This window comes from Mytilus californianus, unplaced genomic scaffold (assembly GCF_021869535.1).
Source record: "Mytilus californianus isolate M0D057914Y unplaced genomic scaffold, xbMytCali1.0.p SCAF_11, whole genome shotgun sequence".
NCBI classification, from domain to species: Eukaryota; Metazoa; Mollusca; class Bivalvia; order Mytilida; family Mytilidae; genus Mytilus; species Mytilus californianus.
The window spans coordinates 12,744,611-12,770,840 of record NW_026262593.1 but is presented as its reverse complement, the minus strand read 5'-3'; the positions used below and the strand labels follow the sequence as shown (position 1 = coordinate 12,770,840).

General features: G+C 32.3%; 2 protein-coding genes across 2 annotated transcripts; both read right to left on the bottom strand.

Annotated features, from left to right (window-relative positions):
- Positions 1–17,367: 17,367 nt before the first annotated feature.
- Positions 17,368–21,212, bottom strand: LOC127719572 (uncharacterized). Its single transcript, XM_052225793.1, has 3 exons — positions 21,087–21,212; positions 19,117–19,422; positions 17,368–18,067 (listed from the first exon to the last, which is right to left on the bottom strand). Exons 1-3 carry the CDS (start codon positions 21,204–21,206, stop codon positions 17,891–17,893), a joined length of 603 nt encoding a protein of 200 aa, XP_052081753.1. The 5' UTR covers positions 21,207–21,212; the 3' UTR covers positions 17,368–17,890.
- A 607-nt stretch (positions 21,213–21,819) lies between these two features.
- On the bottom strand, positions 21,820–25,728 carry LOC127720793 (uncharacterized). Its single transcript, XM_052227545.1, has 2 exons — positions 25,275–25,728; positions 21,820–22,003 (listed from the first exon to the last, which is right to left on the bottom strand). The coding sequence occupies exons 1-2, from the start codon at positions 25,721–25,723 to the stop codon at positions 21,820–21,822; spliced, it is 633 nt and encodes a 210-aa protein (XP_052083505.1). The 5' UTR covers positions 25,724–25,728.
- Positions 25,729–26,230: the final 502 nt, after the last annotated feature.

Genomic DNA, 26,230 nt, shown 5'->3' with positions numbered 1-26,230 from the left:
ACGGAATGCCGTTGGTTATCTCAATGATTGAGTAGATTATAAATACAACCTTATTTGATAATAAAGATTTCATTTATAGCTAAATGTTTACAAAATCAATTCGTGATCAAATGGTGCCAATTTTACTCTTCCGATTAACTCACTTTTTGGTTTCATATAAATAGAGCGTATTTTTTATAAGAAGTTTTGTGTAAGGTCGCTAGAATTGTCTTATACTGTCATAGCTAAAAATATCTAGTTCAAAGAGTGAAAGTAATGAGGGTTTCCAGTATCTCAAGTGAAGAAGGTTTTGACAAGAGATACAGCTAGTGTAATGATAGTGATTGACAAAAAAATGTGAATCAAGTTTGTAAATTTCAAACTATCACACTTTAAAAATAAATTTTATTTGTAAAAACAATTGTTAAACTTAGATAATTGCAAAGAAAACAAGCTGTCAAATTGGCTTCCTGGTGCCTTCGTACGATTAAAATTTGATAAATCTTCATTGAAGAATGGTAATGAACGGCAAAAGTTAATACTTTTAAAAATTGCAAGAAGTTTCTATTATATTTGCAAGCAATATAATTTTTAGTTTTGAAGTTTTGATCAGTGACTCTCTGTCCGTTTACCAAATGTCGACTTTCTGACATTTGCTTGCATTAAAAATGTGTTTCTATGCTCTTGTGTCAAATATCAATATCGATACATCAAATTGGCCGAAATTTACCATTAAATTTTCAAAATATAAAAAAAAAGATGTGGTATGATTGCCAATGAGAAAACTCTCCACAAGAGACCAAAATGACACAGAAATTAACGAATGTAGGACAGAAAGTCACAGGACAAAAAGTCACTATTCAGTTTTGAGATTATTTTTCTTTGAATAAGAAAATACTTCTCTAAAAAAAAAGTGTTTGTATTTTTCTTAAACTATTATATACAAAGCAACTTTGTAATTAAAATTTATCTAATAGATATCAATAATAATCAAATAATTGTTAAGAAAACAAAATGTCAAAGTGGCTTGGTACTTAAACGACTTCATTGCGCCAAGAAATAGATCCTTTGCATGATTAAAATTTAACAAATTTTCATTTATCAAGGCAAAAGAACAATTTCCTAAACTATAAAATGGATATGTGTAATAAAAAGAAAATATTTCAAAATCGTTCTCTTATATACTTTAACAATTGTCAAAAAATCATTTGTGACTTTTTGTCCTGTGACTTTTAGTCCTATCAAATTTGTGACTTTCTGTCCGTTTACCAAATTAATAACAATAGGTCACCGTACGGCCTTCAACAATGAGTAAAACCCATATCGCATAGTCAGCTATAAAAGGCCCCAAAATGACAAATGAAAAACAATTCAAACGAGAAAACTAACGGCCTGATTTATGTACAAAATAATGAACGAAAAATAAATATGACATACAGCAACAAACGACAACCACTGAATAACAGGCTCCTGACTTGGAACCGGCACATACAGAATGTGGCGGGGTTAAACTAGGTTGAAGGCGCGCAACCCCTCCCCCTTACCTGGGACTAAATGTCCATTTTTTTTTATATCGAGGTTATAATTATTTGTTTCCCAAATTTTTACCGTACAAAAGTTTATAAATATATTTTTTTCCACTTTAATCTTCAATGGGTCAATTCATAATAATAGTTGTTTTCTTCATACATGTCATTCATAAAAAGTGTGTTATTTAATTTGTATACCCATCAATTAGAAATAGGTATGGTTTCATGTCTTGTATATTACTATCAGTCGGGACAGAAAGTTGTCAACAGGATGTGTATATTACAACTGACAGCATTTGGTATGGCATACTTCTTACCTGTGCACAGTTGGTTCAACCAGCAGGGAAGCGATGCGTGGATACCCGCATTGCGTTATGTTGAGTTCGTAAGGTTGTCAGTAAGTCGTTAAAAAATAACCGAATGTGCCATTTTCACACGACCTCAAGCAAAAGTTAATTAAGCCATGCTGATTATCAAATTAGGGATGAACCCATAATGAATAAACGTCGTTTTACCATAAACTTAAATATATCATTTTGACACTGAATGAAACTTTGGTATACAATGCTTGTTTTTGGGACTTTGTGGTATTTAGATATCACGTGGTCATTTGTATCGAGAAGCTGTCAAGTTGTGTCATGTCGAAAATTGATAGTCGAATTAAAAAATCTAATTTATCACTTATTTAGGAGAATAAAACGATAATATTAATGAATGTATGCATATGTTTATGGAATAACATAATATAATATTTTACATTTTATTGCGAAGTTTCCCTTTAATTTGAAATAACGTTTAGCGTTTTAATTAATCATCATATACGTGATAAACTTTAAAATTCTAAAGATGAAAAGCAAAGTGCTGGATAATTTTGTTTCTTTTGATAAACCTCCCAGCTAATACCTGTAGCAAAGAATAAATTGCTTACTAAAGATTGAAAACCTAATAAAAAAATTTCGGAAAGAGAAACGTATGGCCGGCAGGGGAATGTGTCAAACATACTGGCTAGGTAAACTTACTTATTTTGCAAAATTAATATATCAGAAATGTTTTTGGTGTATATCTATAGTTACGATGTCATTATACATTAATACGTCTACGCTAATGTGTTAATTTAAATAACTGCTAATTATTTTATGGAACGACTTACTAATACTTTGAAAGTGACTTTTATGATAAAAAAAAATAACACCCTTCCTCCAAACTGTAATCGTAAGGTAAATTTACTTACCCCTTGATTTGAAAATAATTGGTTATCATTTTCGAATTCAAATCCTTGTAACTAGTGTTCAGTAGTCTATTTTGAGAAAACCAGTTTGTTTTGGTACTCTTGGTCCCATTAAATATAATATATTCTCTTTCAGTACTATTTTTATTAATAGACACTTTAACCTGTTAATATGAAGACATGATAGATGTGAAAGATGTTATGTTTGGTATATCAGATATGTTCAAGCCATATAATACAATTCAACATATCCTATTGATATCAAAATAAAACTTACTTTAAGAAATCCAGGAGTATAACCTTCTATCAAAGGTGTTTTGAGCATTTTACATTTTACAAATGAAAAGATGAAACAATTTTGTAAGTAATTAGCCTCCTTCACAGAAAAGGAAAAAAAGTTTGCCATTGGAAACCGTATACTTATTATTTTTCTACTTAAATAAGATGTAATGGTACAAATTTTCAGGTTTATACGCGTTATTTGAAAGAGAACATATGCAGTCTTTAAACTCTATGTCTGCATCTTCTTATTTCGTTAATCAAAAGCAAACAAATAATGAAACTTAATATAAAAAATAAATGAATTATCGGACATGATTTTATAAAACTTATTGATCAAAAAATATTGATGGTTAATGTCTGGTTTCTTCTTCTAAAAATTTACGGACGGCATCACGGGCTGGTTTCACAGATGACAACGCATAGGTTCAAATTGTCGTAACCACAATTTTGTCCTCTTTTCCTTGAATGTGACCTATCGAATTAGACTTACCGCCGGGTTTGTTGTTACATGAGCAACATGGTGTGTGTCGCATTAGGTGCATGATCTGCTTACCCTTGCAGAGCATTAGAGGGCACCCCCGGTTTTGGTTTTCTATGTTGTGTTTTGTGTACTGTTGTTCGTCTTTTGATCGTTTTTCGTTTTTTACCATGGTATTGTCAGTTTGTTTTCGACTTATGATTTTGAATATTCCTTTGGTATCCTTCGTCTCTCTACTAAGTAAAGGAATATTCAAACTCATAAGTCGAATAGCAAACTGACAATACCATGGTAAAATACGATAAACTATCAAAAGACGAACAGCAGTACTCAAAACACCTACAAATGATGCACTGCCACGAAAGTTTTCAGCAAAATTTGCAGATGCCTGGATGTGATTATGAACTGATATCTTAAACAATAGTTGTCACGTTACCTTTTCAATATTGAGATGTTCCCAGTTGTTGATGAGATCTGACTTGTAATGTAGTTTGGCTGTCGATGAGGAAACGGCGACTCTTTGGGTTGTCTGTACCTGAACGGATGAACTGTCGTCAGTGTACAAGTTATAAACACTGCCACTTCCTAAAACACGGTAAATTAATAGGATGAGAAGTGCATGGCTTCATATTGATTTTAACACATTTGCTTAACTGGCTTTCAACGAAATATAAAATGCAAATGTAGGAAAATTATGTGATGCATAAAAAATCGATACACAATGACGGATATGTTACCATTCTACATCCCGTCCTCTTTTCATGGAATCTGAAATAACCGATTGAAACTTCTCATAAAATATGTACTTACACGAGCGACACGACGGCTGCGACATGTGCAGTAAGAACAGCTTATCTTCTGGAGCATTGCGATCACCCCCAGTTTTTGTTGAGGTTCGTGTTGCTCAGTCTTAAGTTTACTTTATTGTATTTTCATCGTCTTTTTTTTGCCATGGCGTTGATAGTTTGTAATCGACTAACGAGTTTGAATAATCCTTTGGTATCTTCCGTCTCTCTCTTAAAATTGGAGAACGAAACTGTAAAATATCTTTAACAAATTTCAAATATCCCTGTCTTGGCACGGATCCTTTTAATTTAATGGTAGGCAAATTATTTGCCGGTTTAAAATAGTTTCTATGTCTAATTTTTCTATGACAAAATCCACAAATTGGCATAAAAAACAGACATTAAAGTCATCAGGTTCGTATAACCTTAAAAAGGTTGTATTCCGGTAATTATAAATATAGAATTCGTAAAGAAAACTGTTACCTTGATGTGTTTTTACCCAAGGGAATTTACTGTAAATAATTCGAACTAATATAAACAGCTATTACTGTCCGTTCCTATGTTGAGATATTTCAGTTTCACACGGGAAACTCTATACACAGATTACGATAGAAAGGAATATTGTTAATTTGCTATTGTTAAATTTGTCTCTTTTAGACGCTGATGTTAATTAACCCCATTATTCGGTGTTCATATAATCACAACTCGTTCACTTTGTCCGGGACGTGTCTGTAGTGATGCCAAAGATTATAATGGACGTTATCTAAATATCACTGGTTAATTATTAAAGAAGAGGGACGAAAGATACCAGAGGGACAGTCAAACTCATAGATCGAAAACAAACTAACAACGCCATGGCCAAAAATAAAAAGACAAACAGACAAATAATAGTACAGATGACACAACATAGAAAACTAAAGACTAAGCAACATGAACCCCACCAAAACTGGGGTTGATCTCAGGTGCTCCGGAAGGGTAAGCAGATCCTGCTCCACATGTGGCACCCGTCGTGTTGCTTATGTTACTACAAATCCGGTAAATAGTCTAATTATTAAGTTACGGATTTCGTATCATTAATTACTTAACATTTGTACTAGTTCTTGTATTGATAAACAGATTTGGTTTCGATGTTTGACTGTAACTGTAGAAACTAGCTTACTAAAAAGGGGACATCATAGCCTTATTTGTACATTGATGCTGTTTTAAGATTCTGTTTATTAAGACAGGATCAATGTACACTTATCGATCCTTTAAATAAAATTACTCTGAAATAGTATCAATTTAACAATGTATTAAGATATAAGTTTTGATTATTGTTTTTAAAGGTACTGACATTGATTTTGTTACCAATAGATAAAAACATAACTTTAAATGTATTGCTATATAGATATAAGAAGATGTGGTATGAGTGCCAATGAGACAACTCTCCATCCAAGTCAAAATTTATAAAAGTAAACCATTATAGGTCACAGTACTGTCTTCAACATAGCTATACATTTAATTAGACTTCTGGCCCTACATTCTGTTGATACTCATATTTTGGTATTAAACAAGGGAATATATTTTCTCAGACTGTTTTTGACTTTCTGACACAAAATCAATCGGATGTAATGGGATGTAATGCATGTGTGTTGATTAATTTTTCATCCTAGATACATATTTCTATAAGTTGTTATTGACTTAAAACTAGCTAGGATTGGCCGCCCACAAACATATTAAACCCCATCTCATTCTGCATGTGCCTATCCCGAGTCAGGACCCTGTTATTCAGTAGTTGTCGTTTGTTGCTGTATATTATACTTGTGTTTCGTTTATTTTTTCGTACACAAATGAGACAGTTGGTTTTCTCGATTGAATTGTTTAACATTTAGTCATACAAGGGCCTATTGTAGCGTGCTACGCGGTATGTTTTTTCTTTTTGATGAAGGCCGTACGGTGACCTATGCTAGCTAATATCTACGACATTTTGTCTATGGTAGGGAGTTGTTTTATTGGAAATCATGCCTCATTTTCTGTTTTTCTAATTGAAGTATTTCACGGATAATCGCGTACTGTGAAGTACATTTGTTTTTGTGCAGCATTGTGAATCATGAGATTTTGGACAAAATCCGTGAACAACTGTAGGTGATAATTCAAACACACTTCACGGCTAGAGAACTTACAGATTGTTTTTTTCGAACAAACTTATACAACTATATATAGTTCAACGAACATTTAATAATAGATCATATTAGTCATTTTTTATAAAAGAGGGACAAACGATACCAGAGGGACAGTCAAACTCATAGATCGAAAACAAACTGACAACGCCATGGCCAAAAATAAAAAGACAAACAGACAAATAATAGTACAGATGACACAGCATAGAAAACTAAAGACTAAGCAACACGAACCCCACCAAAAACTGGGGTTGATCTCAGGTGCTCCGGAAGGGTAAACAGATCCTGCTCCAAATGTGGCACCCGTCGTGTTGCTTATGTTATTACAAATCCGGTAAATAGTCTAATTCGGTAGATCACATTCGTGAAAAGGGAAGGGTATTGTAGTTACGACATAAGGAACATATCCGATATCATAGGTTTTAAGCTTGTTTGGAAACAAAAAGGTTATTCGTTTCCTTCATTGTTTTGTATTATCAATATGTGTATACCGATGTTCTTCATAACAGCAAATGTATTGATATAAGAATAATATGATTAATTGAGTTGATCTCTATGAAAACAGGACGAAGATATCAAAGGCGTAATAAAAACATTAGATGAGAAAAGACTAACCCGTCTAGTTGTTCTTGTTATGTTAAACTCGAGTGATAAGTCGCCCTAAGAAATAGTCATGAAGTTGAAAGGAAGACGGAATTGTCACTACTACCAATGAAATACACCAGCTGTCATCTAGTGAAAGTCAACTAAACAATGAAGGCGTCCGCTAAACTGTTGAAGTGAACTTCAAGTTTCACAACCTACATGTGTTTCTCAAATTTTCAAAGATTTAAACTTACAGTCAATGCATCATGAAATGAAATTCGTCAAGTTATTTCTTTTGCAATTTTTGATTCAATCAATTACTTTAATAATTTTTAATGACATTCCTTCATCTTTTGTGGTCTAAATTATAATAAGCAACTATGCATAAGACTTAACGATCTCCAATAAAAAAAAATATGATATCCTAGACAAAGAAACTAGCAAATAAAATAAGCTATGTCGTTTACCGAAAACTCTAATTCGAAATGTTCTTGGTATGCTTTATTACACAAAACATGAAAATTGTTAAAAAATTATATTTTTGTCATTTAACAGTCAGTTCTCAAACTGTTACTTATTTGTTAACTATAAGCTATATAAGATAAAGACCTATACTAGTATATAAAAGTCATTTAAATAAAACTTCAATTTTTAATTCCAAATCTATTTAAACCTTTATTACCCCCACAAAAATACATGTATCAAAGAAATAACAAACAAATTTCGGTAATGTCCATGGGTTAGTTTAAGAATATGACAGTTGTTTTCCATTCGTTTGGTGTGTTTGAGCTTTTGATTTTGCATTTGTTAAGGAACTTTCCATTTTGAATTTTCCTTGGAGTTTGGTAATTTTGTTATTTTACTTTTTATTTGCTGATTAATTCATGTTTGTTAATTGATGTTGTGTTTAGCATGTAATCTGCGAAAACAGTAGTCAAAGTTGAGGACATGGTGCACGACATTATTCTTATCTATATAATGACAGGCATTTTTTAATGAAAATTAACCGGTATAAATATAATGTTCAAATAATTATTAATTGTACTATATAGAAATAAGAAGATGTGGTATGAGTACCATTGAGACAACTTTCCATCCAAGTCACAATGTGTAAAAAGTAAACAATTATAGGCCAAAGTACGGCCTTCAACACGGATACTTGGCTCACATCGAACAGCAAGCTATAAAGGGCCCCAAAATAACTAGTGAAAAACAATTCATACAGGAAAACCAACGGTCTGATCTATATAAAAAATTCGTAAGGGTTCCGCAGAACCCAGTGTCTCGCCTACTTTTGCTGTTAATCACAGGCTCAACAAAAATGAGGAAAAAAATTAATAAAAATATTCCTCTCTATACTATCTTTTGATTGTAAGTAGCTTCTGTCCAAGTTTGGTAAAAATCCAGGATAGTTTATGAATCTAATTAATGTTTTAAAAATTTAAACTGCAGACTGTATGTAATGTTAACTGGAAGAAAAACTAAGTCCATTTATAAGTAAAATACGGAAAAAATGGAACAAAATTTTAACAAAATTTCCTTCTAGATACTAGCTTTTAATCATAAACAAGCTTCTGTCCAAGTTTGGTACAAATCCAGGATAGTTTAAGAAAGTTGTGAAAATTTTAAAAACTTTAACCACAGAGTGAATGTAATGTTAACTGGCAGAAAACTAAGTCCATTTATAAGTAAAATACGGAAAAAACGGATTTTTTTTTTACAAAATTTATTTCTGGATACTATCTTATGATCATAAACAAGCTTCTGTCCAAGTTTGGTAGAAATCCAGGATAGTTTAAGAAAGTTATTAAAATTTCAAAAATTTAACCACAGAGTGAATGTAATGTTTCCTGGCAGAAAAACTAAGTTCATTTATAAGTAAAATACGGAAAAAATGGTTTTTTTTTTTTACAAAATTTACTTCTGGATACTATCTTATGATCATAAAATTAAAATTTCAAAAACTTTAACCACAGAGTGAATATTTGTGGACGCCGACGCCGACAGAATGTAGGATCGCTATGTCTCGCTTTTTCGACAAAAGTCGAAGGCTCGACAAAAACGAGAAACACTTATGCACCACATCAACAAACGACAACCACTGAACAACAGGCTCCTGACTTAGGACAGGTGCATACAAATACAGCGGGTTTAAACGTTTTAACAGGCGCCAACCTTCACCCTTACCTGAAACAGTAGTGTAACATTACAACATAAAAAGACACACTATAAAATATAAAATGAAATTGCTTAACTGGATCAAAAAGACATATAAACAAAAACAAGTAAACATACACTGAACGAATAAATTTGATCTTTGATACAATATAAATACAATATTAATAAAAAAAAAGATGTAAAACAATGTCAGAAAGACAACTATAACCTGGGACAAAATGGCGTTAAATAAAATAATGTACACAGGTAAATTTAAATATAGTAATTTTGTTGTTAGGAGTACGGAAATATTTTTTACAAAATAAATAAATTTGTTGTTCATAGCATGTATAGCATGAACCGTAAAAATATGAAATGCTAAAAACTCTTCACATGACATTTTAATTACATGCAGACGGCAACGATTAAATTTTTCGTTCCGAATGCTCTGCAAGTATTCTGCATGAAAAGCTTTGATGATACAGACATTTTTTGCGGTAAGTTCTGCATACTCATATGAACATACTAATGATTGACGGGTCGAAAGAATACTTTTAACAACAGCTGTACTGACTTTCAGGTAATGGAACGCTTTTCTTGAATTAAATTATTGTAATTGTATTGCAAAACATTTTTTTTAATTATCAAACAACATTCTTACAGAATATATAATAATCATCAGTATGGGAATTCGGATAGCTAAAACTATAGTTTTCGGTGTTGTTTGGGGATATTAATTAATTTAAATCAATTCTGTCTACTATTCATTTAAATCAAATATATATTAATTCTGTATCGCATGGAAATGATTCCTACTTTAATGTTTAAGACATGCAAGTTTCGGATGAAATTCCTACCTCCAGTGGTTGCTGTTAATACATGAACTCAGTTTTCTCCTTTATTTTCTCCTTTAGTGTATATTAAGAAATTCATTGGGAGATATATAACTGAAAGTATAACAATATTTGATAAATAAATGAATTATGTGTGTTTGCTGGGTAGTAGGATTTTTCTCTCAGTTACGTATATCTCATTCTAGACTTTTTTTCAAATGTATAATGTTTGTTCCGGAAATCATGTGAGAAAATTCACACTAAAAATATAATTTAAAATTAATCGTCTGGTTTAAAATGACAAGAGACTGGAAGAGATCACTTAAATGTGACATAATTTCTGATTACTGGATCATTGTTTTGGATTGAGAATGCAAGCAGAAGACACAAAACGTTAAACGGATGTCTTTATGATTTAGTTGACCGTTATGCAATACTTGCATCATAGATGTGATTTGTACTTAGTATATCAATGTTTCTACATAAGGAAATACCTATACCAAGTCAGGAATATGACAGTTGTTTTTCATTCGTTTAATGTGTTTGAGCTTTTGAATTTGCCATTATATTAGGGACTTTCCGATTTGAATTTTCCTTGGAGTTCGGTGTTTTTGTTATTTTACTTTTTGAACTAAATAAGGTGATAGATACATTTGAGTAGAGAGTATCATATTTTTGTTGTATGAATAATAGATTTGAGAACAGTCATAGCACGAGTATGATTTATATTGATTAGTAAATCTTTATATTTTTTATTGATATCGCATTTACATATAAAATAAATGTCAGCCTACATATAACATAACATACAAATATTCTGAATATGTGTTTAGACCATTAGCGTATAAGTATAGATTATCGGAGTTTCTACACATTGATATCGTAAAATATAAGCCGCGGGCCACAATGTGAAGCTTTTGGGTGAGTTAAGATAGCAAACGTGCTAAAAAGCTTCACATTGTGTCCAGCGGATGAAATTTACGATATATATATATACGCGGAAACACGGTAATCTGTTTATCGTTCTATTTCTGGTCTTTTCTTTCTTCCTTAGTCAGTTTTACGCTTGACAAGAATAAAGCTTCATAATGTCCCTCTCACATTGTGACGTCGCTGATAACTTCTCGTCGTACATTTTGACGTCCCAAAGCCATGATATAAGAATTAAGGAGCGACTGAGTAGGGTGATGTAGGCGCAGGGATATTTATTATTGAAGGTTTGGTCGAAATCCGCTCGATTTATAATAAAATAAAAACAATGTCTGGTTTCTTAATGTGAAGTGTCAATAATATTTATGATCAAACTTACACTTGGGTATTCTGGAAAGTACAAAATCCATCACGAAATTTTTTAAAAGCTACCCTTGTACACAGCAGCAAGATAATAGCTTAAATAGACTGAAGATATATGGATAATAATAGTAACTTGATATGATAACGATATAAGTATAAAAATCAGAAACGCGGAAACTGAGAGGCTGTGTCGAGCACTTTATCCGTTAAGTATGTCAAGCTAATACACTATTGCTGTCCTGAAACTGCAATCGAAAACAATGTTATACACATTTAATGTTATCATTTTGTTCTTTTGTATATATTTTTATTTTTTTCAAAGATTCAACCTTTTGACCCGTTCTATACACGAATTACATGGTCCTAAAAAAATGTATGGAATATTTTCCACTGGACGTTAATCAAACAACAATTAATTAATCACATGGATAACAAGATCTCACAATAAGGCAATTTTATCAGATTTTAAATTTGAATACCTTAAGCAAATGATTTGGACAAAATTTAAGGATGTGTAAAAATATTACCTATACATGTACCTGTTTTCACAGATGTACAACCTACATTATTGTGATTGTTAATGTTCATGAAATGTTAAGCAGTGATTTTTCTGGCAGAGGGCAAACTGTTATCATATATGAAATCGGTAGAACAAAAACATGCCTAAACTCCAGTGATTCGAACTGATTTTGAGTTAAATAAAGTTTATAACAAATTATGTTTTATAATTATAACACAATGTTGACTGCTGTACCCCAATTTTTGACAGTTTAACCTATAATGTCGGTTTGTTTTGCTCACACTTTGTTGTCAATATAATGTATATTTAGGATTTTAACCAGAATAATTATTTGATTTTTTTAACCCTAGGAATGTATGATTTTGTATGATTTTAGAAGGAACCTTACTTAATATAATTCAAACAACTTTCCATTTTCGAATACAAAAATAATAAACAAAACTCTAATAATTATATTTTTGAATGTGAAATTCATTAATATTGTATCGGAAATATGATCCAAAGAAAGTTAGTATGTTAAAAGATTATCATATCAAAATAATAGTAACTTTAGATAACTCACCTTGATAAAGTGATGTTGAGAGATCCTTTTTCGTTGAATCGTCTTTCGATCAAGTATTTATAGTAATCTGTTTTAGTTGCTATAAATGACCAAGCCAAATTAATTTCATAACACCAGGAAACACGATAACATTAATGTATTGGTTATTTTGACGACCTATATGATATTTATCCACACTATCATGTTATGTCCACATACTAAGATGCTTAGATTATACAAATAAGAATGCAAATTTGTTACAATAGGATATGAAATTTTTTTCCGCAGGACGTACAAAGCTTATTTAGACTTCGCTTGTTACCAAATTCAATTCAATTTATTTCTAATCAGATATAATTTCCTCTAGACTTTAATTTATTTTATTTTCCTTATTGACTTTAGAATTAGTCTGTTACGTGATTATTAATATGGAAGTACAAAGTATACAGTTCTAAAATTGATCTAAGATGACTAAACATATGTGGTTAAATAGTATAACATTATCAAAATGATAAATCTAGGGAAAAACAGAAAGAATTAAAATTGAACTTAAAAACAATAAACACTCTCTTCTGACGTCAAACACGCGATTCTACGCCAGTGTAAATGTTAAAATTACGATCCGGATCCAGTGCTTAAAATCCCTCGATCCTTAATGGGTTGATTTGGCATACAAAATTAAGTAAGCAATGAACGAGGTTGTTAAATGTGATATATGCTTTTTTGTGCTTCTTTGTTAAATATTGGTTTGTTTTTGTTGTGATTAAGATTGTGACACGGTGTTGACTGCTGTACCCCTATTTTGACATTTGTACCTATTATGTCTGTTTGTTTTATTCACGCATCATTGTCAATATAATGGAATTTGATGCGACTGTCATACAAGTTAGAGGTTTAGCGCTATAAAACCAGGCTCAATCCACCATTTTCTACATAAGACATCTGTTTACGAAATATAAATATACGTTTTTGTTAATATTTATTAGTATTGAAAATCCCCAAAAATATTTGATTATCATAAACTACAATTGGAATGATTAATAAATTAAATCATTACATCACTGAATTATACTAAAACGAAAGTCACATTTAGGGTGCAAAATGAGATGAAATAAAAATGCCTCCTTTTAACTACTTTAAATAGAAAATAAAAGAAATATAGAATAACACCCTTTAGATGTTCCCAGGACATTTTATCATGTCAGATATTTGAATCTTTGTATATTATTGACTTTTTTCCTCAAAATTTCCGTTACGGTTTAATTATGACCAACAGTAGTTTACTGATGAATATTCAAACCTTAAACTCCATTCATAACATACAAATAAAGGAAAAAAAGATAAATTGAGGGAGTAGAATGATCTCTTAAAGTGATACCGGCGTGTCGACAGGGTAAGCGACACGAATCCACATAATATGTCACAATAGGGAAAAGGAAACAATCTGTAATTTATAGATCAGACGAATATTCTGACATTAAGTCGTTTGTAATTTGAGACACAGACACATCGTATCGAGAAATCAAATTGTGATGGTGGAAGTGTCGGTTAGAGTCGTTCTTATTCATAACCCTGTCTAAAAATATACATTTTCACATACTCTTTTTTTGTACCTCTGTAAAGTTCGAAGCGTCTGTTCATTGCTCAGATTGCAGAGAAGGCTATTCAATAAGGTTCCTTTATCAAATCGTTTTACCCCACAAGTTGTAGTGCGTATACGTGGTGGTTGTATACTCATAACAGAGATCGTGACGGCTGGTACAGACTAACTACACTTACCGTTATCTTGATGATATTTTTTCGTTACATAATCAAGAATTTTCTAAATGTATTGCCGAAATTTACCCATTGAAACTTACTTTAAATAAATCAAATATAAGCGGTAACTGTCCTTTCCTAGATTTAGATATTTCAGTTCTACACAAACGTTTACGACAAAAGGGACGATTTTTTTTTTCCCTATTGTTAATTTTCCTTTTTTGAACTGTGATGTTTCTTTGGCACCATCTTACGGTGTATATATCACAACTCGTTCGAAGTACTGACGTTTCGGATTTTAATGAACGTAACATAAGTATTACTGGTAAATTATTAAGTCAGGGATTTCGTAACCACACATTACTTAAAACCTTTACTAAATTCTTCCATAGATACAATGATTTGGTTTTTGAAGTTTAGCTGTACCTGTGAAGGAAAACCTATTTCAAACGGGAAAGTACATCCTAATTTTTTACGGAGATGTGATTTATCGAGCCCGGAAATTAAGATGCGTTCCTGGTAAACTTATCGATCCTTTAAATAAACATATTCAAAAAGATTCCCAATGCAATACTGTAATTATATCTTTGAATAATGTTTTTATTGGTATAAAAATTGATTTTGTTATCAGTAAATTAAAATCAAACTAAATATTATTGTTATATACATATGCACGTTCATTGCTCTACAAGTTGTTGATACCTGTATCTTGATCACAAGGTCATGTTTTTCTCTGACTGTTAATGATGTCTTTATACGAAGTCCATTGGATGTTGGATGTGTACTGATTGATATTTTAGTCTTAGATGCATGATTTTTTACAAGTTGTTATTGGCTTTGAACTAGCTGTCAGTAACTGCGAGTACTCTCAGATCTGAACTTACTTTTTTTTGTCGGGATGTATTAATACCCTGCCACATCCAGTCTGTGTTTTTGTTAGATGTTTTTCTGCTTTGTGTCGATTTGACGAGTTAAGCCAATTTCAACTGATTTGTATAGTTTGTTCTTATGTTGTACTATTACACAACCGTCCCAGGTTACAGGAAGTGTTTGGCACCAGCAAACTGGTTTAACCCCGCAATATTGTGTATGTGTCTGTCCCAAGTCAGCAGCCTGTACTTCAGTGGTTGTCGTTGCTGTATATCATATTTGTGTTTCTATCATTGTTTTGTACATAAATCAGGCCATTAGTTTCCTGGTTTGAATTATTGTACATTTGTCATTTCGGGGCCTTTTATAGCTTACATGGGGTATGGGTTTTGCTCATTGTTGAAGGCCGTACGGTGACCTAAAGATGTTAACTTCTATGCCCTTTGGTTTCTGGTGGAGAGTCGTCTCATTGGCAATCTTACCACATCTTCTTATTTTCATAACAAGTTCTTTTAGGTACATAGAAGCACGATTGTATATGGTTTTGAATGTGTACAGCAGCAGTATCGTACTGAAAGCCAATTGAGTGATATGGGAACAGTTGTAATAAGGTGACCAGTGTAGCAACTGTATTCTAAACACGTTAAAACTTATATAATAAAGATACATTTGTCCTGTACATTAATGCAGGCGTTCCAAGTCATGCCGAGTGATTAGAAGTTTAATGATTTAAGTTTTAAACACGCCCTTTGTTTCAAATGATCAAATGCGTCCAATATTGCAAATTTGAAAAAAGCATGATTACGATATTGCACTAGTTTGTTTTTCCGTACTTAATGTCTTGCCAAAGAAAAAAACCCATGTTTTTTAAATAATGAAGGACAAGTAACGAAAGATGCATCGAAAGTAAGGCGGCAATATGATAAGTTCTTTCTTCAATGTTTAGAAGCAAAAACAATAAGCTCAACCTTGTCCTGATTAAATTTGAACTCATCCACACACTTATGTCTGTCGAACAGACCTCCAGTCTTTTTGATACTACATTCCAGTTATCAAGTTGTTTGATTACAAGATACACTTGAGCGTCATGGTAGCTACTCATATTGTGATGTCGGAAAGTTTTCTCAAAAGGTTTAGGACACTACAATTTTACGGAAATTGTGGCACGCCATAATGTAGCTGCATGTTATCTGGTAGCATTCAATTAATAGCAATATGTTACGGTATGTTGCTTGGGTAAGATTTAATTCATGAAAAGGACATTGCCGGATATTCCAGAAATATTTCAGACGTTTAATCAGAATTGGATGATCAATAACGTCAAAAACAGTAGATAAATTCAACACTACAACAACAGCGAAACAGTTGTTATCAAGTGTTAATTCATCTGTTGCATCAATAACTGGTCTATCGTTTTATGAAAGATATTACAATTTGATCACTGTCTTGGACATATGCATATATAAATAAGGTTTTAAATTCTTACTTTACAATATTTTTGTTCTTATAGCAAGATAATATGTCGTCAAATTATCATTATTACTATGACAATTTTTAAACAATTTCAAAGGAAGCTTCGTAAGTGAAATAAGAGGCAAGCCTTCCTTCCCCTCTTAATTTTTTTGTATGCTATGATTAAAGTTTCCAAGATTTTTCATATAAAACACAAATTAGGCAAAATTATGTAATAATAAACAAATGATATACATAACGAATCCAAAGACCATTGTGACTTATTTTTTTGTTGTACCAATTGAATCTTTAACATTTTTTATCATTTCTGGACTAAAGTGTCCAGATGATATTTGTATTTATACATCCTTGTCTATCAAATATTCGACTTTGAGACTTCCTGATGAAGGTAAATCCAGAAAACATTGTTATTAAAGGGTAACAACTTCAATAAGGTCTCAACTGATGATTTCGACCATGTTGACTTATTTGTAGATCTTGTCTTGCTGCTCATTTTTGCCATCTAAAGTTTCTGTCTATCTGTTATAGTTTTCGGGATAATAAGACAAAAATGAGGTCATCAGACACATTTTTTAAACTAGATACCCCATTGATTATTGTTGCCAAGTTTGGTTAAATTCAACAACTGATGACAACGTTAAAATCATATTTAATGGCAACAACAGGGGTAAAATGACAATCTCCCTATGTTAACCTATTTATAGAACTTGTTAGCTGATCATTTTCACTGTTTTCACCAAAAAATCAAATATAACCATCATTAAAGGGCAGTAATTCCATGTTTGACTTATTTGGAGATCATGTTTTGCTGACCATTTTTGCTTTTAAAGTTTCTATATATCTATTATAGTTTTCAAGATACTAGACATGGGGATAACATCCAGAAACAATTTTTTTTTACAATATTGCAGCTGCTGTAACCTTGACCTATTGATCCTAAAACCAATAGGGGTTCTTTCTCACCCCATTGGTCATTATCAAACCAAATTTGATTAAGATATTATTTATGGCTCAAACATTTTATTTGGAAACCTAATATTGACGTCAGGATATCCAGACAGCATCCATGCATCATATTATAAGCTGAAACTTCTTTGCATTTCTTTATGTTTATATGTTTTTGGGTTGTATTTCTCAATATTACGTCATGATATCTTGGATCTTTGTTCCTCAAGGTTACGCTACTGTATATATAGGATCCATGTTCTTTAATCTAATGTTAATGATTTTTTGAGGCAACATTTCTCAATATTACGTCATGATATCTTGAATCTCTGTTCCTCAAGGTTACGCTACTGTATATATAGGATCCATGTTCCTCAATCATATGTTTATGTATTCTTGGGCAATGTTTCTCAATTATTACATCATGATATCTTGGATCTTTGTTCCTCAGGGTTAACTGATGGTACACTTTAAATCACTGTTTGATATTACTCAACCTCACAATTGATTCCAACAATAAATTACGATCCTCCTGCTTGAGGTAATCCATTGGATCTGTGTAATATATGTAGCTTCTTTCTTTTCCATTTACATTATTTAGGAATAAATCTTTCATATGGTTAACACTGTATTCAAGTAATGTAAAAGTCACCTGAAAACACAAATAATGAAATGTCATTACAGCATTTATCATGTTTATACTTTAAAAATACCTTTAAGCAGGACACTTCAAAGCAGACATGAGAAAAAGCAAAGACTAAGAACAATATATTTGGGGAGTTACTATGGTTACCTGGCGAGTTTATATCAATTGATTGTTTCAGTCATATTGACATTTTAGTAAATCTTGAATTGCTGATCATTTTTGCTGTTTACAGTTTCTGTCTATTATTTTACTTTTCATTAAAGATAATAAAAAGAACTTTGAAATTTGTTACAAATCATCATTCAAGGGCAAGACTGAAACTTCAAACCATAAAGAATCTGTATACTAAATATGAATTAACAAGCTCTTTTATCTCTGAAATACAAAACTTTATAAAATAAATGAAGAATGTGTCCATGGGATACAGATGTCCCCGCTTGAAAATATATGGCAAATTCTTCAATGAACAAATTTTTCAATTTACAAAGGGACATAACTCAAGAACGGCGAAAGTGACACCCCCAAAAGTCGAACTTGATTTGTGTTTGGTGGTTATAAGCATTGTGTATAAGTTCCATAACATTTGATTGATGCAAACTAAAATTAGATTGCGGAAACTGCAAATTTGACAATTTTCCCATTTATAAAGGAACTCAAGAACGGTGAAAGTGAAGCCAACCAAATTCAAACTTGATCTGTGTTTGGTGGTCATATGTGTTGTGTATAAGTTTCATAACATTTGGTTGAGGCAAACTAAGTTAGAGAATGCTAATGACAGGGGCATAAAAAAAAGAACATCCCCATGTGTTGCAATCAATGAAATTCAGTGCATGCAAGAAAATAATGGGTAGACTAAGCAATGTTATAAAGTTCATCTCAGCTATACACATAAACATTTACAAGAACAAAACTATTCCTTACTTGGGACAGGCCCATTAAGACATGGGGGAGGTTAAGCTAGTTTCCCTAATTTTTTTAATCACTATCAGTGGAATGACCATAGCTACATTGAAGACCCAATTTTCTACCTGATGTCTATTCCATAAATCTCTTACCTGGGTTCCCATAACGATCATTCCAGGAATGAACTTTTTAGTCTTCTCCTTGGTGAAATGTTGACCGGTATATAGCTGAGAAAGCACTAGAAGTTGTCCACCATGCTGTGCTAATAGTTTTGGGGGAATTCTCTTGAAAATATGTGGTTTCCCATGAACAGTTTCCTCATCATAATCTGATTGTTCACTATCACCAGATGATGATGATAATGATGATGATGATGGTTCAGGCTCTTTCTGACTGGTTTTCTTAAATCTTGTATGTCCATGATGACAATAACGCATACTTTTATCCACAAATTGCATCTGAAATTTTAAACAATGTTTGTTTGTTATTGCTTTTCTTATTAGGTCCTTTTTTGTCCCCCATGCGACACTTTTCAAGGAACATAGAAATATCCAGTGTCTGTTTGTCCAGTCTTGTAAGCGCTCTCACATGTACAACACTTGCCTGATTTTCATGAAATTAAATCAAAGGTTTATATCAGCAATGTCTCAGACAAGTTCCAAAATAAGTACTAATCAACTACTTTTAAAAGAGTTATGCCCTTGGAAATATGAATTATAAGAAAAATTGCATTGAAAGCGCTCTAAAATGAACAGTTCTTGCCAGATTTTCATCAAGTTTATATCAAAGGTTTATATCAGCAGTGTGTGGGATATGTACAAAATTATCAGTGTCAATTAACTATTTTTAAAAAAGAGTTATGCCCATTGGAAATATTCATTATATGAAAAATTGCATTGCATTGCACTCCCAATAGATATAAGAAGATGTGGTATGAGTGCCAATGAGACAACTCTCCATCCAAGTAAAAATTTATAAAAGTCTACATTTCTTCAAGGATTGTTACGAAATTTATGTTTTAGCTTTATTTCAGCAATGTCTAGCAAGGTCAAAAATCAGTGCGGATCAACTAATTTAGAAAAGAGATATGCATTTTGAAAATATTGCTTATATGGAAAATTGAGTTGTTAGCGTTCTCAATATAAGAATAAGAAGATGCGGCATAAATGCCAATCAGACAACTCTCCACAAGGGACTAAATGACACAGAAATTAACAACTATAGGTCACCGTATGGCCTTCAACAATGAGTTAAACCCATACCGCATAGTCAGCTTTAAAAGGCCCCAAAATGACAAATGTAAAACAATTCAAACGAGAAATCTAACTAATTTTGTATTATTCCAAGAGTTCTAAGTGGTGAAGTTGAAATCATCCCTTCGAAAATTTTACGGACGCCATCACGAGTTGGTTGACCGTTATGGAATATCCGTTTCCCAGATGATAGCGGACATGTTCCAAGTGTCCTAACTACAATCCCGTCCCCTTTTACCCGAATGTGACCTACCGATTAAGACTTATTACATGGTTTGTACTAACATGAGAAACAGGATGGGTGCCATATGTGGAGCAGGATCTGCTTACCCTTCCGGAGCACCTGAGATCACCCTGTTTTTGGTTGGGTTCGTGTTGCTCAGTCTTTAGTTTTCTATGTTGTGTTTTGTGTACTATTGTTTGTCTCTTTGTCTTTTTCTTTTTTAGCCATGGCGTTGTCAGTTAATTTTTGACTTATGAGTTTGAATGTCCCTTTGGTATCTTTCGCCTCTCTTGTAGTTTCAAGTCAATAGAAACACAGAATTGAATTTAACAGAAATGATGAGACATGTTCATTAGTGAAGCAGTAACTGCTGACCCTTAGGCAGGGTTCACTTTTTTTATGTTACTGTTGCTCAGCCTGTATTTGTACTGTGCAGTGTTTTGATGACTGTTGTTTTCAGCCAAGATACAGTATGTCTTTTTATGACTTGTTGTTTTTTATCACCCATTGGTATCTTCTAAAAGCTCCAAAGAGTACATGTCGCTCACCTGGTTTCTATACCCGATTTAAAAGTGGCTACAAATTTTTAAACTTGTTAAAAAAAGGAACTTTCATGACTTGTGGCAAATTCAAATTGTGATCTTACCTCTGCAACAGACACAGCACACACCGCTCTGGGATTTTCAAGTATGTTTCCAGAAAGAATCACAACATCTGGTTCTGTTGTCACACTTTTCTGAAGAATGTTCATAGTCGACTTGAACATTGCTCCTGGACTGAAAACACAGAAAATATTAATCCATATATGATAATGTATACAAAATGAATAAAAGAATGAAAAGGGATGTGAGGTTATGGTCAGTGCGACAGCAATCAAACATCAACAAAAACCCTAGTTACAGAAGTCAACTAAGAAAAATATATTCCAGTATTCTAACTGTCTAACACTAAATAATAGCTTCAATAGGAGCCTGTAGTTCAGTGGTTGTCGTCGGTTCATGTTTGTCATATTTGTTTTTCGCAAATTGTTTTGTTATAAATTAGGCCGTTAGTTTTCACAATTGAATTGTTTCATATTTTTCATGTGGGGCCTATTATAGCTGACAATACCATATGGGTTTTTCTCATTGTTGAAGGCCATATGGTTGCCTATATTCACTAAAATCAACTTATTTTGAACTTCGGTGAATAGTTGTCTTATTGGCAATCATACCACAATCTCCTTATTTTTATATCAATACTGTATTGAATAAGCTCTGAAAAAATAATTGAATGTCCATCTGTATATATAATTATTGTACTCATTTAAGATATTGCTGTTATAAACCATTCACATCAATTTTTTTTATCATTTTGTCATTGATTGCTTTTGTATTGGACTAACGTACATACCAAGCTAAAATACCAGTCATTCTTATAAATATTGTAAACAAATCTATAAACACAGCTTCTGATCCACATTTTCTTCCATATTTCCTCATGTTTTCTCCATTTTTAAAATCATAACACTTTATCATCAATATCAAATTTCTAATAAAATGTTCACCAAGATTAGTCAGAATTCTGAAATCAATAATGTTAAATGTATAGTATTTATGCAGGAAGTCAAGTTGCAATTTTGTTAAACAAGCAATGATAGAAAAAAATTTAAATTCAAATTTCCCACATTTCATTTACATCTTTAAAAAAAATCACATAGCAGGATAAGGGAACCTTATATATATATATATGCATTTGTATAGTACATTTAAAACTTATCATATACATATAACACCTGTGCTTTTGTTTAATTTGTCTCCCTGTATTTTCTTTTTGTTTATCATGAGTTATACACTTTTTCTTTGTTTTGTGTTTTACTTTTTTTTGTTTAATGATGCATGCATATATGTTTCATATATATTTGAATGTCAGGGCCTTTTACAGCTGACTAAACATGATAAACTGTATGGGTTTTTCCCATTGTTGAAAGCCTTTCAGTGACCCACAACTAGTACTGCTTATATCCACATCATTTGAACTCTGGTGGATAGTTGTTTCATTGGCAATCATACCACATCTACTTATTTTTATATTAATATAATGTACATGCTGTTATTGATTTGTCCCACAAGAATCTAAAGAATACAGAATTACAAATTTATTTACAAAAAAGAGGCCCTGGTGGGCATTCTGTTACAACACATTCAATATTGATTCAAGATATAACAATTATAAAATTGATCTGCTTTCAACACTTTCAGGTTAAATTTGCTGCTTACCGTATTGCAGCAGTATATATATATATATATCAAATATTTTTTTTAACAGGAACTTCATCATGTCCATTTGGAAATATTCTTGTATCATATAAAGGGTTAGTAAAAGTAAGGCTTAGTACCATAGGATTGGAATGAAAATCACCTTGTAACAAGCCAAAAACAAATTACTATTCTAGTGAATTTTGCATGAAATTTCATGGGTACGAGGACTAGTTACAGTCACTTAAAAATCTAGCAACTAACTAAATAATAGAAATTTCCACATAATCTAAACATTAAGCCTCTTTCAACTGATTTTTATAGTTTGTTCTTATGTTGTACTGTTACACCACTGTCCCAGGTTAGGATGAGGGTTGGGATCCCGTTAACATGTTTAACCCCGCCACATTCTGTATGTATGTGCCTGTCCCAAGTCAGGAGCCTGTAATTCAGTGGTTGTCGTTTGCTTATGTGTTACATATTTGTTTTTCGTTCATTTTTTGTACATAAATTGGGCCGTTAGTTTTCTTGTTTGAATTGTTTTACATTGTCATTTCTGGGCCTTTTATAGCTGACTGTGCAGTATGGGCTTTGCTCATTGTTGAAGGCCGTACGATGACCTATAGTTGTTAATTTCTGTGTCATTTGGTCTCTTGTGGAGAGTTGTCTCATTGGCAATCATACCACATCTTCTTTTATAATTAATGTCATATTTTGCTTTTTGTGATAAGAACATTGATTGATTTGATTGATTTTTGGTGTTTTAACGCCACTTTTAAGCACCGCTTTTGGGCTATTTCGTGGCGGCCAGTTTTTATTGGTGGAGGAAGCAGGAGTGTCCGGAGAAAACCACTGACCTTCGGTAGGAAAACTGACAATCCTAGTCAATTAAGATTGGAGTCGAGTGCACCTGCACGAGCGGGGTTCGAACTCACAACCTCAGTGTTGACTGGCTAGTGATTACAGTAGTAACTACTTAGACCACTCGGCCACCGAGGCCCCTGTGGTAAGAAGAGATGACGCATGTCAAATGAACTGATCATATCTTTATTTTGTCTAATATTTCTAAGCTCTTCTTCCTTTGCTATTTAAATATGAACTAATCATGAATTTATGTCAACTAGAATCAACAAGTTACACAATATTGAAGAGGAACATAAATTCATTTTTCAAATTAATAAAAGTATTTTCTTTTCTCAAAGTGATGATGTCATGACCCTGCACATGTATCTACCAATGACATGTTAAAAAAACAAAAAAAAACGCTGCATTTCCTTGTGTAAATAAGCACAAACAAAAAGTTTTTAATAATGTAGTAAAAGAATTTGTCTGCAGATAATTTCAGTATTCCATATTTACAAGTTGTTGTTAAATGAAATTGGATACCCTACATGAATCATGCTTTTCAATAACATATGGTCAAATTGCTGAAAGAACCCCTCCTAAATTATGGAAAACTATCATTCTGCAATGACGATAATATCTTGGTTTTAATTAGATACACCCAATAGGGCTAACACCCTCATAGATATTTCCAATATTTAGAGAATGTGTCAGATCTTGCATAATAAATGCATGCTAGATGACAGTACAGTAGAATCCCTTGTGTCCGTGTGGCCGGTGATATCGCGCATTACCTGATTTCGTCATATCCGCAATGTAACACAAATAGAATCGTTCTTTTAATTGTTATAGTCGTGATAGTCTTCCGAAGGGACAATAAAGATTAAAATTGATAAGTTCAAGCTTAAATTTATAATTGTAATCCCATGATTAACCATATTTAGCCATTTTCCATAAAAAAAAATAAATCATCAGATAAAATTGATTTCATTTTGAGTCATGCAAGTCAAATTTTTTCAAAATGAAATAAAATTTGCTCCATATATATACCTGGCAATCCGTTTGGTTCAAACTGAACTATATTTCCTGTATTTAAGATTAGCTATTTTTAGAAGGCATGTGTGAAATCACCAGACATTTAAGGAACTGTCAAGACAGAAGTTTCCCTAATTTTGGACACACATTACATCAAATATTAAGGGTGAAACCATGCATAAAGAAGATTTCATGAAATTAAAGTATGTCATAAATTGTTCACACAATATTATCAGATTATTGGTTTTATGAGATTACCAATGTGAAGCCAAAAGCCTTAGGTGCGTGTATACACCGGACTGCACCATAACGGATCCTTGCAGTAGTGATTCAAATTCCCTACATTACTGTTTTTGTGTTGTTTTAATTTTCAAAATATTGTATCAGGGTTCTCACTAAGGATTCTTGTAGCGAGTCCCTCCTGGACTTTTATAACCATGGTTACAGTCCAACAGTGAGAATTAAGAAGCAGAGAAATCTAAACAATTTATTATTGAAGTCTCTGTTTCAAAATAATGCAAGGAAATGACATCAAATTTAGATCAATTTATAAACTTTTGCTTTAAAAAGATGTCTTGGCTCATTTGATACAATATTTTACAACTTGGTGCATCTTTAATAATGGACTCATCAGTTTTTTTAAATGACAGGTCTTGACAGATTGCCATGAGTCCAGGACTCGCCATAGTGAGTGCCCTGTTGTGTACATGGATTGTTACCTTCCACTTTCAGTCACATCTTCTTTGATACTGTCTATTAATAACATGTCTAATTTTTGACTAGAATAAACCAGTAAGTCACTGATGTCAAATGAGAACGTAAAACAGTTCTCTAAAGTTTTTACAAATTCTGATTGTTCTGAAGTTAAACTTTCAAAAATCTTTGTTTGACTGTAAACCATGTCAAGTAACGTTGATATTGTATCTGGCTTATCTTTATAATAGACACCAACGGAATCCAAGTCTATAATATCCCAGTCAGTTGTGCAGCTAGGAAGTTTGCGAGACCGTGTTCTACCAGGATACCTCCCATCACAGCTACGATTCGTATGTTTAATATTGACATGACATGATCTTGGAAGACTTGATTTATGAAGGTTTTCATTTTCAAGCTTTAATACTGATCGCACGTCCAATCCGTCCTGGGACTGAATTTCTTCAAATTCCATGATTGTTGTAGTAACTTTACGGTATAGGGACAGAAACTAGTAATTAATGTACAGCATGCTTATCGAGGGAATCCACACTGTTTACAATTATTTTCATGCCATTAACAGTGTTTTTTTTAATTAGATTTGTTCTCATCTGTACACCGATATAAGTTACCTGACATTTACATATTTTATAAGTAATTGGAATTTAAGGATCAAACTTTTGTTTTCTTATTTCATATAGATCTACAACGTTATATATGTCTCTGGGCCGACTGACCCACTAACTTTCCATTAGTCAAGTTGGACTTTTGTTTAGTTGTGAATTCGTCGCTCAAGTTTACAAGTAGAAAATGCAAAAAAAAAACATTTTTAGAATACTATATACATACAGATGTTAAAGTATTAACACACAGTTAGTTCGGCGCCGCACTTGAAACACTGATAGCTATGACTCTGTTGTTATCAAAATAGTAGAAACTGATAGTATATATACTGCAAAATAGTATAGATAACATTTATACA